At 39.5% G+C, this 21,843-nt stretch overlaps 1 protein-coding gene across 1 annotated transcript; it reads right to left on the bottom strand.

Moving 5' to 3' along the window:
* Positions 1 to 14,084: 14,084 nt before the first annotated feature.
* On the bottom strand, positions 14,085 to 19,332 carry LOC308104981 (VIP peptides-like; the record flags this gene model as incomplete). Its single annotated transcript, XM_080455616.1, has 4 exons — positions 14,085 to 14,214; positions 17,065 to 17,166; positions 18,452 to 18,532; positions 19,238 to 19,332. The coding sequence occupies 4 exons, from the start codon at positions 19,330 to 19,332 to the stop codon at positions 14,085 to 14,087; spliced, it is 408 nt and encodes a 135-aa protein (XP_080311742.1).
* Between the last annotated feature and the right edge of the window lie 2,511 nt (positions 19,333 to 21,843).

The following is a 21,843-nucleotide window of genomic DNA, read 5'->3' as shown; positions in this document are numbered from 1 at the left end:
AGATTTTTCATTGAAAAAAAAAAGTACTCAGGAGCCGAGATACAAAATGTTTAAGTTTTAAGTTAACAAGGAAGTGGATGGGAGTCTAGACCTTCAAAAAATCATATCTCCTTGGTCTTTGGGTTAAAAAATAAATACAAAAATAAATAAAAAAGATATATATATATATTTTTTTTTTATTAAAAGTCGTTTTAGTCGTTCTTGGCAGACAGGGCTTAAAGGACAACTTTGTTTTTTTTACAACCACGGTTTATATTTTAGCTTGTAATTAAAGTAAAAAAAAGATGAGTGTTTTTTTCTTTTCATTTACTGCTTTCTATAGTTTTAGCAATTTTCGCGATATTTTTTACAGTGGGCGGGGGCATTCTGTCCGGTGGCTAAATATGCCTTTTTTACACAATAAAAAAGGTCCTGTGGTCTTGGATGGCCAGATGTGAGTTATTGGGGGCTAGAAGAGCTACTGTAAATAATAATAAAGAAAACACCGGGTTATTGTGTAAAAAAATACATATTTAGCCACCGGACAGAATGCCCCCGCCCACTGTAAAAAAGATCGCGACAATTGCTAAAACTATAGAAAGCAGTAAAAAAAAAAAGTTTAACACTCATCTTTTATTTACTTTAATTACAAGCTAAAACATAAACCTTGGTTGTAAAAAAACAAAGTTGTCCTTTAAAGGACAGAAGTCGTTTTAGTCGTTCCAGGCAGGGAATGAGTTAAGAACCCCTGGGGGTCCCCTGACCACAGGTCTTTTTAATATTTTCTGTATCACATGCAAGTAGGGACATGGTGGTGTCACAAAGCAAACAAGCACTGGTAGTTAGTACTTCTAGCTTATGTTGGTTTCAGGGTGCAAGTCCCTGCAGTGCTGTACCCTGCTGACTGTCTCACCTTTGTCCTGTATGTTTACATGAAATGTTATCACTCAATTAGTTGTCACGCTGTCCAGTTAACACATTTGGTTCCATTTGTACACTCTCAGAGTTAGGATTTTATAGTATAGATTGTGGTCCCAGGGATAAAAATCTAATGGGGGTCCGTGGTCTAATGCATATCAAACTGGGGGTCCTTGAAATTAAACGGTTTGAGAACCACTGTGACAGGGGATACTGTGTGTTCATATTTGAGACAGTTATTTATGCAAATATTCCACATTCACTTTTCACTTCATTAATGTTTTTAAATAGCCGATCTACAAGCTTGTAGATTGGCTATTTTCAAATAGCTGATGTATATAGGGTATATAGTAGCTTGCTGATTTTGATGCTATAGATATTAACAAATTTTTCTGGGGACCCCAGTACAGTTCATCAGTACAGTTATTTAACATGACAGTGTGGTGCTAAAGCTGCAGTCGAAATCCAGCTCTTAGAGAACATGTGATATCCCCTGGTGTGTGTTCATATTATTTTAGATATTAAATGATGTGCAGGCCTATTGGCTTTGGACTGACAGAGACAGGCAGAAAGCTGTTCAATACATGTTCATCCTGTGTGCTGTTGCAGTGGTTCTCAAACCTTTTCATGTCAAGGACTCAAAATGAATATATCTTTGGCCATTTTATGATTTTTTGAAAATAGCCAATCTACAAGCTTGTAGATCGGCTATTTTCAACCAGGTGATGAAAGGTTTAAAGTGGCTAAAATGTGTAACATGGATTATAGGCCAAATGCTACAGCAGAGGAAATGGTGAGAAATCAAATGAGTGATTGACTGTTTTAGACAATATGCATTGCAGATATGTTGATTCTAAACAAATTACTGTATCTGAGATATTTATTTATGTCTAGGCTCCTATGCTCTTGTATAGTGTACATGATAGGGCAGTGGTTCTCAAACAGAGGGTGTACAAATGGAACCAAATGGACCCTCACAGGTCCATTTGGTTCCATTTATACACTCTTAGAGTAAATGTATACAATTTAAAATTATTTTAAAGTATAGATTGCTGTCCCAGAGGTAGAAAATGCTCAAATAGGGGTCCTTGAAATGAAAAGGTTTGAGAACCACTGTGATAGGGGATACTATGCGTTCATATTATTGTCTCTGCCAGGCCGAAAGGCATGGCGAGAGAGTATGTTTTGCACCCTGTCTGACCAGCTAATCTCCAGGACCGTTGGCATGATCGCAGCGAAACTATGCACACACACTCCCTGGATGCCAATTCAGAACCTCTGCCCCAAATCTTTCACATGGGCCTGTTATAGCGCCACCAGGAGACCGCTTTTTGCAAAACCCATTTTTGACAGTACTCCTACAGATTCTGTCCAAACGTCACGTAAATCGGTACACAGTGGCCCTCATTTATCAACGGAGCGTATAAACCGGCTTATATTTTTCCATATATTCGGCCGTACACCAACGTCGAAGTCACATTTATCAAAGAATCCTACACAGCCAATCCTAGCGTACATTGGGTCGGAGCCTTGATAAATGTCACGGCTGAAACCGAGCGCCATTTAAATAACACGCCCTTAAATATTCTCGAAACGCCCTGATTTTACGACATGGAGAACCAGAATACGACCAAATAAAGCATGGGAAGCCAAAAGAGTTTCGCCGGCTCGCCTCGCCTCGCTGCCTGTCAAGTCACACACGCACACGCACACGCCTCTCTCTGTCTCACACACACATACACACACACGCCCAACTGTGTCTTTCATGTAATCCGTAACGGTACTATCTTTGTCACGTAGGCTTGTAGCCTACATGAATTACATAATGATACCAATCACATCGCCATGAATGGGGTTTGTATATTAATTTATTTAACCCATACCGAGCAGTGCTCAAGCAGTCATGTAGGATATTCCCCGTGAGACTCGGACGGGCGGCAGTGATCCCGTGCTGCCACGTTAATAAGAGATTCGATCGTCGGGTTGATATCCATAACCCAACCAGGTTGTGTAGCCTACATAACTCTCTATGACATAACTCCATAACATAGGACAAGCTACAGTAAGTTTGTAGACCTCACTGTCCATGAAAAGATGGTCGGGGCTCCAGAAAATGTTCTCGCAGAAGCGTTCGTATATTTTGAAAATAGCAGATCTACAAGCTCACAACGCATCGGGATGGGACCTGTTGTGAGCTTGTAGATCTGCTATTTTCAAATAGCCAATGCAGCCAGATCTGCAAGCTTAACCGAATGACTGTTAAAGCAGTTTGTTTAAATTACTTTATAAAATGTTATATTTTCACAGGGATTATTTGTTAGTGTAGATATACATTTAGGAGTGGATTATGTGTCCAGATGCCTGTCAGACAGTCAGACAATGCTTCTCCGCAGGTCTAGAATGGAATAAACGGGCGCAGCCAACGGCAACAACTGCGACCAGACGTGAGATCTCAGCGTACGGTAGGATGAAGCCATCGTCAGGTTATATTGATAAATGCCGAAAGTTGCGGTGATCTCGCCGTACGCCCATTATTTGGTCTGCGCCACGTTGATAAATGAGGGCCAGTATCTCTATAGTCATTAAACAAAACGGGTCTTTCAGATTTAACTTTTTCACTATCATCAGTGTTTCCTTAATTCATGTTTTTTTGTTTACACATGATTTTTTTCTATTGATATATTGCATTCATGTTCATGGGTATTTTCAGACATTTAACCACCTGTGAGGGGTTGTGAGCTTGTAGATCGTCTATTTTCAAATAGATGATGTATATAGGGTTTATAGTGGCTAGCTGATTTTTATACTATATTAAATCTGAGAATCACTGTGCTATTGTATAGTGTGATTACAGGTCAATCAGTAAACACTAAAGGAAAGCTGTGTTGGTAAAGCCAGGTTAATCATATCTTTTCATACATTTTCATGCAAGTAAGGGCATGGTGTGAACATGGCAAAAAAGCACTGGTAGTAGGTAGGCTACTCCTGGTTTCTGCTGGGAACAGGGTTCGAGTCCCTGCAGCGCTGTGCTTACTGTTTCACCTTTGTCCTGTTGTTGTAAAGTTAGCACTCAATTCATAGATTCATAATACCTGAATGCACTTTTAATTATAGTACATCAAGCAGATAGCCCTGTGATTACATCTTTATAGCACATGGTTGCATTACAGTGCAACCACAATGTGATTAAGTTCTTATTCACTATGCAAAGTTTGTGTACTCCTATGTTATGGTGTATTAGTCAGCACAGTGGATTAATATTTCTATCGATCTGGGATGTTAAGGTTGTGCAAAACTGTGGTCAATGAATTGCCTCTTCAGCTAGATTAAACGGCAGTCACTTATAACTGTTGAGAGCCCTAGAACATTAAGACGTGTTGACATGGATAGCTTTGTGTCTAATAACATCTCTGTGTTAATGAATGGGGTATGAGCATTATGTCATACAGTGTAGATTGTAGATCGGACCATGTCGTACAGTACATGGTCTACAGACCATGTACTGTAGACCATGTCGGTCTACAGTACAACAAACTATTAAGATGTTTGTAATTACAACATGTACTGCTTGGTGTAATGTTTAAAGCAAAGTAGGCCTTGCACAAGCCCGGGATCGAACCCAGGACCTTTTGACCATGTCATGTGTAAATGACATGCAAATGGTCCAAACAGGGACACACCCTAATGCTAATCTGATCCCTCCCACATTGACTGGAGAAACCTCAGCCAATCGCTGGCCTCACAGAATGCACTACGGTACGGCTCATCCCCCTACCCTAGGAGACACGGGGAGAACATGCAAACTCCACACAGAAAGGCCCTTTCGCCAACCCCACCTAGGGTATGGGCACTGATGACGCGGAGGAGAGAACACGCCCCCAGCGCCCACAGCGTCCCCTGTGGGAATCGAACCCAGGACCTTCTAGCTGTGAGGCTACAGCGCTACCGACTGCGCCACCGTGCCCCCTTTTTTTTCCAATTAGTTATTGATGTACACAATTATTCCTACCAGACGGAGCTCCACATACTTTGCACTTTGCATATTCAAAAGCTTTATGGGAAAGGACTCGTTTTTATAGTCTGCAGCAGTTAAGTGGAATGGGTTACATGCACGTTAGTTGAGTCATAATAAATTCCATTTTTTTCCATATATTTTTTTTCTTCATAGAAAACTATGAAGAAAAAAAATACAAAGAACTGTGAAACCACATCATGTAAAATATTACAGCTTCTCTAAATTACTATGTGTGAGAACATTATTGACGTACCTCTGCATTTCATCCAGACACACAGACCCAGAATCAGCAGAAAGATGGAGACTCCAGCTCCCACCAGAGGGTAGAAATATGGAGGCAGAGAAAAAGATTGGTCCTTGTCTTTGGAGGCAGGAGAATCTGAAGCAGAAAGAGACACAGATTTCTCTTAAACACACATTTTAATAGCTATGAATCTATTTGACATGTTAAACATTTCAGTTCTGTCTCAGCAGGTATGTGACCAAGAGTAGCACAGAACCACCAATACAAATCAGTTTATTTATTTTAACCCTGTCAGTTAGATTCTATGGATGGACAATATCGTTCAGAAGGTCGGTTGATCGATACAAGCCTCTTTTATCATGGGATGTAGCAGAGCAGCACAGCCACTAGTGGGAATTTTAAACTCTTTGTCTTGTAGCCTAATCTATTTATCTATTTATTTGCTTTGCCTTATTGCATGACTATCTCACCTCTCACATGCATCCAGCTCTCTGGGGACCCTCCAAGGTCAGAGATGTTACACTTGTAGAATCCTTCATCAGACTTGTTAACATTGTGGATGGTCATCTGTCCTGTAGACTCTGTCCTGATGAGGGATCCATCTTTATAGAAATCAGCTGGAAAGTCGGAGAATGGATTACCAGTTGTCTTGTTTTTGGACAAGCAGCGGAGGGTGACATCACTTCCTTCCATCACAGGAAGTAGAGAACTCTCCAGGATCACATCTCCATCTGGAACCAACAGCATGTTGAGTTATGACATCAACATCTGTCTACCCACTGCAATATTGATTATATTCATGTAGTTATATTGATTGTACCAGAGATCGTAATGTTGATGGATCGGCTGAGTTCTCCTGACTTGGACTGACACCAGTACACTCCACTGTCCCAAGGATTTAGGTCTTGTATGACACAGGCCTTTCCTACACAGAATCACAATGAGAAGAAAGGGAGATTTCAGTTCAAATCCATCTGTCTGTCTGTCTGTCTGTCTGTCTGTCTGTCTGTCTGTCTGTCTGTCTGTCTGTCTGTATATCTGGTCCCTACATACCTTTGGTGGCTCCCCATTCATTGTTGCAGGTTTCATTCAACCTCTCAATGGTGTTTCTTCTCACAAACCAATCCAGTGTAGAGTTACCTTCTTCCTCACAACTCAGTGAGATGGACTCATATTCAAAGAACTGAACTCTTTCAGGACTGACTCTCAGAGACACTGGAAGAGAGAGAGAGAGAGAGAGAGAGAGAGAGAGAGAGAGGGGGGGGGGGGGGGGTTACAGGAATGAGGGGATGAGGGAATGAGTATTTATCATCACTTAGCGCCCCAGTAACCACAAGAGTTGCTAATAGCTATATTGTGCTTCTTTTCAAGGTAGTGTAAAAATGAATAAAAAGAGCCTCTACTATCTAAATATGTACAATTTTAACATGGACTATTCACATGGTCAACATTGCCTATTCATTTTCTATATGAATCCATAACAGTCATACATTAACATAGATTTTTAGCATGGATTCTGGATGTGTTTGCAAATCCCCTGAATTAACGTTTATTGTGTCTCACACCACCCATAATGCAATGCATTGAAGTTGTCTCACACCCTCTGTTTGAGCAAGTCCACAGCAGGCGAGGAGATACACCACTGTGTGTGTGGAGAGAGAGAGAGAGAGAGAGAGAGAGAGAGAGAGAGAGAGAGAGAGAGAGAGAGAGAGAGAGAGAGAGAGAGAGAGAGAGAGAGAGAGAGAGAGCAGACAAAGGTTAATGGAGCGGCTTTATGTGGTTAAAAAAAAGAAAACAGACATATACCCAGTCGTTATAACTGGGATAATCACATCTAATCCAGAGTTAAGTTCATCTAAAGTTTATACATTTGTCTCTCCATTCTGTTCCGTTCAATAGTTCATTTATTTATTATTAGTTCAGTTAACTAAATGTTAAGCGCAAGTTAAGTTTCAATAATGTTTCCCTTTGCATCATACATGAATCATAGTTCAATATTCAACTGTATGATTGTCCCTGCAGCCTGCATGTGATGTAGAGCTGCATACATTCCATCCACAGAGAACTAATGATCCACACAACTTTAATCACCTGAAATGTAACTAGATCTAACCCAAAGAGTAATCTACTCATTATGGATTATTCTTTATGGATTATGATCCACTGGGACAGAAACCCAATCACGTCCTCATTGATCACATGTACACCACAGACAGTGGTGTCTAGTAACTAAGTACATTTACTCAAGTACTGTACTTAAGTACAATTTTGAGGTACTTCTACTTTACTGGAGTATTTCCAATTGTATATAGTTTGACTTCTACTCCATTACATCTGGGAGGCAAATATTTACACTACACCACTACAATTATTTGAAAACTTTAGTTACTTTGTAGATATCAATTATTACATTATAAAACATACATTAACCACTTTAGCCCTATTTTAGACCTAGTCTATTTGAAAATAGCCGATCTACAAGCTCACAACGCGTTGTGAGCTTGTAGATCTGCTATTTTCAAACATTTTAGTGCTTTTACTTTTGGTACTTTAAGTACATGTTTATACCAATTATTTTGTACTTTTACTCAAGTACATTTTTAATTCCGGACTTTTACTTGTAAAGGAGTATTTAACATTCAGTCCAACGATCAATTAATTATTCACACACAACATGAGACACACAGACAGGACAACACAACACACTACAATGTCAATGCAATACAGTGGTTGAATGAGAGAAAGCAACAGAGAGCTTATTTCCATTGTGGTCTTTTGAGTGCAAGTGTGTGACCTTTACTGCACGTTACGTGTGTGTGTGTGTGTGTGTGTGTGTGTGTGTGTGTGTGTGTGTGTGTGTGTGTGTGTGTGTGTGTGTGTGTGTGTGTGTGACTGTGTGTGTGTGTGTGTGTGTGTGTGTGTGTGTGTGTGTGTGTGTGTGTGTGTGTGTGTGTGTGTGTGTGTGTGTGTGTGTGTGTGTGTGTGTGTGTGCGTGCGTGCGTGCGTGCGTGCGTGTGTGTGTGTGTGTGTGTGTGTGTGTGTGTGTGTGGGTTGCTTGGAAATTACAAGGCGGTCCTTGAGGGGGTCCTCAGCTAAATTAGTTAATTTAGCATCAAAATCAGTTTACCACTTATACGGTATACATTGGCTATTTGAAAATAGCCGATCTACAAGCTCACAACATGTCGCTATGTAACGTGCTGTGAGCCTGTAGATCTGCTATTTTAAAAACGATCTTGAAACAATCTTGAAAAAGGTTGTAAGAATTTTTAATATTTTTGAAACATTTTAACATCATGAATCTTGTAGGGTCCCTGGCAAAATCTTTTCAGATGGGGGTCCACGGGCAAACATATATTAATTTGGGGGTCCTTGACATGAAAAAGATTTAGCTATATTTGTTTTCCTCTTGGACTTCCTGTTTTGCTGTGTTTGAGATTGTCTTTCTCTCTTTTTTGTCTCTCTCTTTACTTTCTCTTTTCACACATTCTGCATTAGATGCTCTGTATCTCTAAACCTCTTGCTCTCTTCCTGTCAATGAAAGACTGGATGTTTAAATAAGCTCTTGTGTGTAACATTGTCAAATATTTCTACAGGCTAGGTTGACTCAACACAAACATGCATGTCTTTGACATGAGCATCAGCAAAATGAAAGCAAAGAAAGTGTTAGTGAACACAATTAAGTATTGCATGTATGTTGCTCTAACTTGATTTCTTTAATGGTAAAAGTGAACATAATAAGATTAAAATAAAATACTCACATGCTATTATACAGGTTGATACAGCAGCAAATTTCATCGTGACAGACAAAGTGAAAGTTCTGTTGTTTGACAGTTCTGTTGTCTGGTTTTGGCTGGCTGAAGCATCTATTCTACATGCATTTCCTGTGTGGTAAGATGCTTAGCCACACAGTCACTCTCACACACACACACACACACACACACACACACACACACACACACACACACACACACACACACACACACACACACACACACACACACACACACACACACACACACACACACACACACACACACACACACACACGTTTTTTTTTAACGCAAATCTTATCTTCTGGGGGTCCTTGGCCTAAAACAATTTCAGATGGGGGTCCACAACCAATACATCAATTTGGCACAAAAAACTACTAGTACTAATTTTTCATGAACCCAAGGACGCTTTACATCAAAACAATGAACAACCAACCAACAAACAAACAACCAAACAAAACAACAAACACTATTTGCCATAAGCCTGAGAGAATAGGTGTCTTTTCAAAGCAGCCTTAAAGAACCTGTGATTAAAACCATGACAGAGACAATTTAATTGTCTTCCCTGATGGAATGGCCAGCTGTATTTTGATGCTTTCACTGTAGACGGGGAGGTATTTGGCCGTTACCTGTTCAGAGCTTCCAGCCAATAACAGCGCAAGGATGCGTACAAAGAGATTCTATTTCAAACTCTGTGTGAATGTTTGTTAATGGAAATGCAAGTGAGCACCCCCCCCCCCCCCACACACACACACACACACACACACACACACACACACACACACACCTAGAAACAGAAAGCTAGAGAAATTACATAGTATACCTTTAAGGAAAAAGAAAGGACTTGGACTATTGACATTCTCTAAGATTACTGTCCTCACTAACACTAGCAACAACTTACAGTACAGTACAGTACAGTACAGTACATTGTATTTATCTCTTATCTAAACATACTTACATTACAATGCACACGTGGATTAATTGATACGTTAATGGGTTTTCTCATACAGAAGTATTTCAAGAAAGAATACAATATGAACTAACTGTTATTTCAAACTTATACTCTATTTATTGAACACTTCACTGTCTTACACATTCACATACAACAATATCTAGCAAGGCAAAATACTGTAAGTAAATTACAACGTTGTACATAATAATGAACATGCAAAAACAATACATGAAACAACTAAATCAATAGAAATCTATTTACTATATAAACACATCTTCCACCGTTACAAATGAGATATTTTGGGTCACGGCTACTTCCTGGGAGGGCTGTCACAATTATTACATCATTATTTGAGATAATTACTTTGCATAATCATCAGAATTGTTTTCATACACCTGTATCAATTAATCTATTGAAAATGTAAGAAAATAGCTGATCTACAAGCTCAACACATTGCGATGTGACGTGTTGCAAGCTTGCAGACCGGCTATTTTAGCTCTTATTTAATATTTTTGGGTAATTTTATCGTCTACTCAGGCTTTTGTGAGCCCCCCAGACAGTTTTTAAGTTGCTTGATTCAGTATTTAGATATTTGATATTCATTTGATCAGACACGCCCCCTTCCTATACAAAACCATTGTAACTTCAAACTCCATTTTAACCATGTTAGATTCATCAGAAACACCCGTCCTTGTTTCTGGTGACTCATCCTGCCCTCCTAATACGTGAGGGGGCCGTGTTTTTTCGATTACTTTTTAATTAATTTTGTTAATTTTTTTATTATATTTAAATGTTTTCATTTTCCAAAAAGAATATTAAAAATAAATGAAAAAACACGGCCCCCTCACGTATTAGAAGGACAATATCAATCACCAGAACCAAGGACGGGTGTTTCCGATTAATCTAACATGGTTAAAATGGAGTTTGAAGTTACAATGGGTTTGTATAGGAAGGGGGCGTGTCTGATCAAATGAATATCAAATATCTAAATACTGAATCAAGCAACTTAAAAACTGTCTGGGGTGCTCCCAAAAAAAATTACCCAACATTTTTTTGAAAGTGAAATATCCCTTGAAATGCATAGCCTGTTTTGGCCATAAGTTATTTGTCGTATCTCTGCCCCGTGCAATTATTTATGCGACAATTAATCGCCAACTGAAAATGTGATAAACATGACAGCCCTACTTGCTGGAAATGGACAGTAGGATAGTTGGTGTGTGATGATAATGAGCAGACTGCTCGTTTCAGTAATGTCCTCAGTATCATCATAGGTACATTATACATGGTTTCAGTAATGTCCTCAGTATCATCATCGGTACGTTATACATGGGATGAGGCAATCAATCAGGGGATAAATACAGTGGAGAAGTTTCCCAGTGTGCAGAGGCTGGTCAAAGAACCTGCGACACATGAAAGAAAACATCAGCATCGTGGGACGAGGGTATATTATTACACACAAAACCAGTCTACAGTTTGCATTTTCAAGCGACTCCCTCCCTGCTACTCAACTAAAGCTCCAACTGAACTTGGCAAACAAGCCTTCATGTGCGCTCTCCTGCAGCCTGGAATCACTTGCAGACTGATCTTAAGCTTAAAGATCTTACCGTGATTTTGCAACATTATGGACGAAGGTGTTACCAATAATACTAATGAAGGCTCTGTTCCATTCTGGTCAAACAGAGTCAGGGTGCTGATATTGTGCACGTTGGCTCACTGGAAACACTCTGCTACACCAGTGGCTCTCAAAGTGTGGTCCAAGGACCCTCATGGTTCCTTGAGGGGGTTCCAAATGGCCCCTTACGGGTGTGTAACTCTAAGAGTGTACAAATGGAACCAAATGGGCCCATAAGTGTCCATTTGGTTCCATTTGTACACTCTCAGAGTTATGGGGGTCCTTAATATTCAAAAGTTTGAGAACCACTCTGCTACACTAAATGGGACAGAGCATTCATTAGTGTCATTGGTAACACCTGTGAAGGAAGTAAGGAAGGGGCCTAATTTCTTTCCAATATGGCTGCTGTGCATAGAGCCTATTGCTAGCTTTATTCTTACCTACATGTTTAAGCTTTTATTTCATATTCACATGTCGATTGAAGCTCTGACATTCATGTCAGACATACTCTATATGTGAAGAGTCTTCCTGTGCAATTAACTCATTTTGGATAGAGAAATATTTTCGTGAGTTTTTCTGCTTTGTTGAACAATGGCAGACGCGAGAAGACTCAACGTCCGTCAAAAATCATCACAAATACAAATTTAAAAATACTAATTTAATAGAATCTGAACCCACTTTTGAAATAATGTATGTACAGTACCAACATGCCAATAGAGCAGCTGCATTTGACCACAATCAGCCTTTTTTTTCTTTTTTTTTTTTTTAAAGCTTTTTTATTGTTTGTTTGTTTGTCTGTCTGTTTGTTATAGCTTTTGTGGCCTCTAGTGCGGAGGCAGCATAACGGTGGCGGTTGCCTGGTGAGATGTTCCTACTGTACCATTGTGAGCTGGTTGAGCAGCTCCTCCATGGAGACATCGTCAGCGACCTGCTGGGAGGACGGCTCCGCTCGCACACTCATGTCTGTCAGGCCTCCGTCTTCCAAACTGCATGGTGGACAAACAAACATAACACTTCACCAGTGGTGTAAAGTAACTAAGTACATTTACTTAGTTACAGGAGTCCCGAGTTGGTATTGGCTGGGCCGCACTCTCGTATGGCATCACATCTGGTGGGCGGACCGCAAACCATTTTGAGGTTTTCAAGTGGACCCCGATCCAGAAAAGGTTGAGACACCCTCCCCCTCCCCACACACTCTGTGGACAATTCAATCAAGTTTCCATAAATGTAATGCTCAGTCTCTGTAATTCACCGTGTCTTGACAAAATGGCAATATCTATTATCAGCCTTTTACACACACGCACACACACGCACACACACACACACACACACACACACACACACACACACACACACACACACACACACACACACACACACACACACACACACACACACACACACACACACACACACACACACACACACACACACACACACACACACGCACGCACACACACACACACCGACAGGTGACTCAGAGATGATATCAACCACAGATCAGATTGTCCAACCGGATATCCAATCTGTGAGCTGCATTCCAATTAACTAGGGCATCTGACTGTGTCATTAATTGCTGTTGTTGTTATTTTACTGCGCTGGCTGAGAATTGCATCCAACCATAAAGATAATGAAACAGATTAGCAATGGTGTGTGTGTGTGTGTGTGTGTGTGTGTGTGTGTGTGTGTGTGTGTGTGTGTGTGTGTGTGTGTGTGTGTGTGTGTGTGTGTGTGTGTGTGTGTGTGTGTGTGTGTGTGTGTGTGTGTGTGTGTGTGTGTGTGTGTGTGTGTGAAAAACAAAAACATAATATTCAATGCTATAAATATACATGATGATGATGATGATGATGATGCTACCAGTACCTAAATGTTTTAATTTTATTGTATTTAATTATATGTATTTTTGTACGTTTGATTTTACACTGTCTCCCTCCCAGTCTCTCCTACACTGTCTTAGGGCCTTATTGTGTTTTTTTTATCCCCAGTGATATTGTGTATCGTTGTTGTCGGGCAGAAACCTCTTATCTCTATATTCTAACTTTCTGTCTTTTATCCTAAATGAATGCCCTACTTGATCATACCACAGCTTCACACAAAAGCATCAAAAGTATTCGAGCTTGTAGATCTGCTACTTTTGCTATTTTTTAATGTGAATCTTGAAAAGTAACACAGGACACAGGAGGTTTCCACCCGACTGAGACGATATATTTTATGGAAGTGCTCTTTCCTTTTATCACCAAATACATTCATTCATTCATTCATTCAACCAAACTGTCCTACTGCCTGTCTCTCCTACACTAGCTCGCCCCAGGCCCCAGCGCGTCTGATATCTGGTGGTATCTGGTGGTATCTGGTGGTATCTGGTGGTATCTAGAGGGGCGGATTCAAAATATCCGGTGAAAACAACCTGTGAAAACAATTGGTTCACCGATCTGTGCGCCCGCCCCCGCCCCACGACCCTCCTCCTCCCCCAATGTGCATCATTGAGAGCCCTGATGTCACAACATTTGTGTACTGTACTGTACTGTACTGTACTGTACTGTACTGTACTGTACTGTACTGTACTGTACTGTACTGTACTGTACTGTACCTTACCTCCTCTTCCCTGCCAGTACAGAGTTCAGGTACTTCTTGACGGCCATCTGTTTGCGGAAGCGGCTGTAGTTGTCTGTGAAGACGGCGTCCGAGTGTCTCTTCCCCGGACTGTCCATCAGGTCACCACTGAAGGGCGACAGAGACACACAACACACAGCATGTCTCAACCAGCACACAGACATTACACCCAAAACCATGATAGTCTATAGCTCATTGTTTCTCAAACTTTTTCATGTCAAGGACCCCCAAATTGATATCCGGTTTCTTTTTAGGACCGGAGGTTCCAAGATGGCAGATTTGAATGAAGTGTCTTCAAAACGGGTTTGTAGAAACCAACGGGTGACGTCACCATTCCTCTCGTCCATGTTTTTACAGGGCGGCTTGAAAGGCCAGCCTGTCTACAAACAGACCTGTACCTATCGCCACTTCTTGACACTTCTCGACACTTCTTGACACTTTTCCCTCATTGGCTGGCTTCTCAACCAATGAAGGCTCGCCATCCTCTCAGACTATGGGATCTGGACACACGCCAGAGCACACCGGTGTCAGATTTCACTTACCGGCGTGATAGAGAGAGAGAGAGAGAGAGAAAGAGACAGACACGGCAGAGCACAGCGGTGTCAGATTTCACTTTTTCTCACACACACACACACACACACACACACACACACACACATACACACAGACACACACACACACACACACACACACACACACACACACACACACACACACACACACACACACACACACACACACACACACACACACACAGACACACACACACACACACACACACACACACACACACACACACACACACACACACACACACACACACACACACACGCTCATTGTCTTTATATTGGTAGCCACCCTGTAAATGACATGCAAATGTTGTTTTACATTCTATGACCCTGAGACCATTGTTTGGGAAGCCCTGGTCTTGACGACACAGGCTGTCACACCTGCATTATCACTTTCTGTATACATGACTATGATTACACTCCACTGTTGCTGCACTGCCACTATGACTTATGTACACTTACAGTTGGGTTATCTGCTGCTAAGTGTTGGCTCTCACCTGCACACAACACTGTGTTTCTATGTCTGCTGCTATTTATATAGCTGCAAATGGTTCTCTATACTTGCACAAGAAGCATGTCGTCTGCCTTGTTTTATTTCTGTTTTGACCATGCACCTCAATATACTGTACAGGCCTATCGTTGCTGTCGGAGCAGAAACCGCTTATCTCCATATTCTAACTTTTTCGTAAATTAATGCCCTACTTGACACGACCCGTTTTGAGCTTGGAGATCTGCTACTTTAAAAATAATAATAATAATAATAATTGAATCCTGAAAAGTAACAGTTTTGAACATACAAGGTTTCCACCCGACAGATGCGATATGTTGACATTGTGTCTGCTCGTTATCTGACTTGATTTCCCTCGTTTCTTTCTCTATTCTTTACCTTTATGTCTTTTGCACCTGTAAACATGTGATGGGACAAAAACTAATTGATCCCACGGGGGAAATTCATTTTTCTTTCAGTTTCACCAGCTGATGGCTGCCTAAGTGGTCAGACTTGAGCACAGGAAGGGGGGGGGCTAACCACAACATGACCCATTGAAGCTTTGCTTATAGTCTGAATACTGAGATGTAAGTTGTACGTCTGAATTGTATGATCTACAGTTGATCATACTACAGCGTCACACAAAAGTATCAAAAGTAGCAGATCCACAAGCTCAAAACGGGACCTGAAGCGACGCGTTTTGAGCTTGTAGATCGGCTACTTTTGCTATTTTTGAATTATAATCTTTTAAAGTAACAGTTTTGGACATAATGAGGTTTCCACTCGACAGAGACGACATCCATTTGTGTTCTATTGTTTGACGCTGGGTTGTTTAGCACACTGGTTCCCAGTTTGGGAACTAGCTCGAGACCCACAAGAGAATTGTGTTGTCTCCCCAGGACCCAAACTAGTGAAAAGAGCGGATCTACAAGCTCACAACGTGCCGCGATGAGACATGTTTGTGAGCTTGTAGATCTGCTATTTTCACGTACTTTTTTATTAATGGAATCAATTCGTTATTTTTTTGTTTTTGTTTTTTCTTCAAATGTTTGAATTGTCTTTTTATCGCAATATTTGGTTGTCGATCAGACTGGCAATGATGGACAGTCTAGCGATACTTTGGGACGTTCAGAAACATACTTTGTGCTCTTTAGATACCTCTATAAAAGTATACAGTGTACACATCGAAAATCAACAGAGCAAAAAAATGTTATATGTGTGATATTTTAGTTTCCTGGACCGAGTATTTTACAAAGGTCTCAATCGTTCAGAAATAGTGATTATTAAAGGACGACTTATGGACACCCATTTTCAACCTATCTTCATATAATAGGTCCTCACTAATGCTCATGATATAATGGTAAAAAAAAATTCTAATCAGTCTGTGTCTCAGAGGAGAGCTGTGGACAGTTCAGAAACCTGTCTACCAGTGACATCATCGATGGGGAATCCAAGCTAATAGAAACTGCAGGCTTTGTATTCCTGGAAAGTTGCAATGCAATAATAGATCCCATTGTTATCGCCTTAATAAAAATCTGAATAAAAAAAAATCGAAATCGAAAATAATCCTGCCTAACGATGATGTCACTGGTAGACTGGTTTCTGGAATGTCCACAGTCCTCCTATGAGACACAGACCAAGTAGAAAAAAATTGTATCATTTTATCATGAGCATTAGTGAGGACCTATTATGAAGATAGGTTGAAAATGGGTGAAGTTGTCCTTTAATAAGCTGGTCCACCTGGCTCTCATTGACTGCAGTGCGTTTGCCACCCAGTGCGATGAATCATCCAGCTGGAATTGCTGGATAGGAAAAATTATGTCGTTGTCCCATCCTTGATTTACCTTCCTTGATTTTGGGTAATAGGCTGTAGCTTTGCATTGTGGGTGAAAGGTTGCTTACTTGACTCGTTTCGATAGGGACTCCAGGTAGTCTTTGGCCGACAGCTGACCCAGGAGTTTACTGTAACCGCTGGTAAACAGACCATCCGCATGTCTTGTAGATCTGCCAGGACAAATACAGGCAGTCAGGGAACAGTAGGAAAGAGGGAAACATTTCACATCTTTTCACTTTCACTTTGTTTCATTATTTTTCAAGATATATATATTTTCAAAATATACACACAGTCGGGGGGATGAACACATATTTTTTTCCAGTATATTGTAGATAATATTTTGCCCACTCAAAATGTATTTCCTCTCAAGTAAATCCTCTGTCATTTTTGTTTTGTATCATTTGGAACATTATAACCGTTTCCTATTATGTGACATCCAACTGTTTGACTGATGTCTGGTTTATATACACGGGTTTTATACAACTTATTGTTAGAATCAGAATGAAATCAATTACTTCTCTTTATACACATGCTAGGAAAAATCTGTCATTTTGATGGTAGATCTTTTGATGCTTTACGGATTTACACAATATTGATAGATTGATACGATACGATATTAATACAATATCAGCTGTACTTGCATCATGCCAGCATCTTACTTGAGATCTTAGATAATGCTAATCATTGGTTTTGATTCACCAGCCTAAAGTAATGATGTAATAACCTCCATTCCTCCTAATACTATAAGCATTCAGCTTCATGCTAGACAAAAATAGGAACAAATTTGGGTCACTTGAAAGCATGCAATATTTGTCCTTCATACAGCCCATTAGACAGAGCATGGGACATTTACATGTCAAGCAGTGCTGTTGAGAGCGACTCACAATCAGGTCCAATAACATCAGGTCAGATGCAGTTCAGCGCTCAAGGACTCTTATTCCATATTTATGCTGCTTAATGGTGTTGCATGACAGGTGTTTTATTACATTTTTATGTTAAATTTTTTAATGTATGTTTTATCCCTGCTTCTGGTCAGACTGAATTAAATGCATGCTAATCCTTTTGGGATACATAGATGGTCTGTTTATTTGTTTTATTTTTTACATTTTTTATATTTTTCCCTTTATGCTCTGTCTTATACAAAAAACGTGGAACGGTAAAAAAGAAAAAGTCTTTAGGGTACAGACACAGCGGAGTTTGATTCTGCCTATGTGGCGGATTCTGCCAATGCTTTTCAATGGGAACTGAGCGTTGTGTTGCCATTGCGCAGCTTTACGCTCCGTTCCCATCGAAAAGCATTGGCTGGATGCGCCGCATAGGCTGAATCAAACTCCGCTGTGTCCGTATCCTTACACCTGTAAACTGTGTTGTGACAAATAAACCGATTGTGATTGTGAAAGTGAAGCCGATGTTGACTGTAACAAAGCACAGGTTGACAGGTCTGAGGTTAATTACCTCGTTAAGCCAAAGATGAGTTTAAGGCTGTCTAGGTCGTTAAGGGATGGACCGTCACCTTCTGTCTCCAGGGACTGGGACCTTCTCACACACACACACGCACACGCACGCGAATGCGCACACACGCGCGCGCACACACACACACACACACACACACACACATACACATACACATACACATACACATACACACACACACACACACACACACACACACACACACACACACACACACACACACACACACACACACACACCAGTAATAAATACAATTATGATGACATTATAACAGCATAAATAGCATTAATGTTTTATGAACAGGATATGTTTTGATTTGGGGTTTTTGACCTTATTTTTTTTGTTACATTAAGTGTTAAATAGCTCCAATCAGGAGAGAGAACAGGATACAGGATAAACAAGTGAAACTGGAAGTGTTGAGAGAGAAAAAACCTGAACAGACATAATTGGAACTGTAACATTATAAATTAAAGCCGATAAGTGGGTTTTCTCTCCCAAAATGGATTAAATTGGCAGCCCACCGGAGAAATTACGTTATGTTCATCTATCTATCTATATATCTTAAGTGTTCCAGTTCCGATTATTATAGAAATATCTCTTATAGAGGCTATAATACAACAATATACACTTAGTTTTCAAAATCTACATTTCATTAACCTGATCGTACAACTTGAAAAAAAGCTCAATTCATACTCCATCAGAGATCAGACGAGGGTGCATGGCTTGCTTAAAAGCAGCACCACCATCGTTTGGAACACTGGTATGTACCTGGTAGAGAAGACAGGCAGGGCGGCTGTTCTAGAAAACACCACACACAACAGAGAGCCCAGGAACACCAGCTGCATGTTGTACATCTGAGACATAACCTAAACACAGATGCAACACACACACACACACACACACACACACACAGACACACAGTGGACAAGTTGATAGGCTACACAACTTTATATGTCGTTAATTCTATTTTGAAGAGAATATATTGTCACCGTGGGGCAGAAACCTCTTATATCCATGTTTTAACTTTTTGTGTTTTTAACGCCATACTTGATCATACTACAGTGTCACACAAAAGCATCAAAAGTATAGCAGATCTACAAGCTCGAAACATGGCGCCAAGCGATGCATTTTAAGCTTGTAGATCTGAGTTGTAGATCTGAGCTTGTACATTTGAATTTGGACAGTTTTGGACATGAGGTTTCCACCCGACAGAGAGGATAATGATATTAGGAGTTGACCATATAGGCTACAATAGGGAAAGGTATTGGCTTATTTTATCAGCCACGTATGTGTACAATCATTGTACACGTTGCTGAAAAAATACAATGCCTTAACAGCGTCATAATGTGCTTTGTTTTCATTTCCTTTCCTTTCTTTTTTGAACATTAATTTAACCCCTCTACCGGTCTTGGTTATGCCTATGATTAGTTTCTGTAGATCTTGTCTAAAGGGATATTTCACTTTCAAATAAATAAAATAAACATAAAACATATATTTAAAAAAGTTATGGAAAAACCACGGCTTTCTCACACATTAGAATGTCCTTTTAATGCGTGAGGGGGCTGTGACTTTTCCATTCCTATTTTAATTTATTTGATATATATTTTGTAATCTTTATTTTATTTGAAAATGAAATATCCCTTTAATTTGTTTAACAGCTTTGCTACAAATTGGAAAACATTTCTTGCATTAAAGTTGACTGCTTACACATCTACAGGAACTGCTATTTTATGTCAGAAAAGGCTAATTAACGTAAATGAGGCTATCACTATTGCATGTTTGCATATACTACGAATTGTTCTTCGAAATGTTGTTTAAAAAAAATAAAACAACTTTACTTACAGAGAGTAGTATAGTGGAATAATGGCTTTGGCTGCCGGACGCTGTCCAAGGTTCGGAAACTGGCTTTGGCTGCGGGACGCTGTCCAAAGTCCTGAAACTGGATTTGGCTGTGGTCACTGTCCAGGGTGCTGAAACTGGCTTTGGCTGCGCGACGCTGTCCAAGGTACTGAAACTGGCTTTGTCAGCGGGCGCTGTCCAAAGTGCTGAAGTTGGTTTTGGCTGCGGAGCGCTGTCCAAGGTGCTGAAACTTAAACAGTAATTGTGTCGAGAGCCTGTTTTCTTCAGCGCCGTTCCTAAAACTACAGCTCCCTTTCACTCATTCACTGTTCAACCCTTCACTCCTTCACTTCACCTTCTGCACGTTTTTATAGGCGGAAAAAAAGTCACGGCAAAGCAGCAACAGGCTGCCTTGTTATGAGCGTGACAACAACACGTCACTGTTGAGCTGGAGCCCGGGACTCAAACAAACACATGCGCAAGTTGTCCCCCTGTGTGAGTAACCAGCTCCGATTAGATTCTCTATTACTCAGCTTTTTTTTCCTCCCCCCTTCCCTTCTACTCAGATGGACCTAATTGTTTTTGGCAGCACACAATATTAGATTTATCTGAAATCCAATTCCATATATATTTATATAAATAAGTCAAAGTCTAGACAGAATTATGTACGTATATATATATATATATATATATATATATATATATATATATATATATATATATATATATATATATATATATATATATACATATATATATATATATATATATATATATATATATATATATATATATATATATATATATATATATATATATATATATATATATAAATAAGTCAAAGTCTAGACAGAATTATGTACGTAAATATATATATATATATATATATATATATATATATATATATATATATATATATATATATATATATATATATATATATATATATATATATATATTATATATATATATATATATATATTATATATATATATATATATATATATATATATAAATATATATTTATATGAGTTATGAAATTTTAGCATTTACCAGTCATGCTGATAGTTGTGAACACGGGAATTGAACTTTTGGCATTGTTTTTCTGTGAAGAACTTAGTAACCTAGTTGTGATGATGTTGAAGTTTATACTATTATGGTCATCAAGCACATTTGTATCTGTCAAAAGAAAAAAATCAGTCAGTTAAGTAATCACCTTAAACCCTAGCATATTCTGTTAGCAAACAGTCAGTGGAAATGCTTCGAAGAGATTTGAAAACAATCTACATTATTTTCATGTCAAGGACCCCAAAATTGGTATGTATTTGGCCACAGACCCCCATCTGTATAGAGTTTGAGCCAGTGAACCCCATAAAAGAAACTTTGAGTTAAAATGATTCCAAAGTTTTCACAATTGTTTTAATTTTTAATGTTATCTATACAAACAGCATATCACATGATGACACGTTTAGAGCTTTTAGATCTGCTATTTTCAAATAGACAAAGTATAAAATATAAGATATGCTTACAAATAT

The sequence above is a fragment of the Gymnoscopelus braueri genome (genome assembly GCF_963280865.1).
Source record: "Gymnoscopelus braueri genome assembly, chromosome: 2".
In the NCBI taxonomy this organism is placed as follows: domain Eukaryota; kingdom Metazoa; phylum Chordata; class Actinopteri; order Myctophiformes; family Myctophidae; genus Gymnoscopelus; species Gymnoscopelus braueri.
This window is presented reverse-complemented; position numbering and strand designations above follow the sequence as displayed.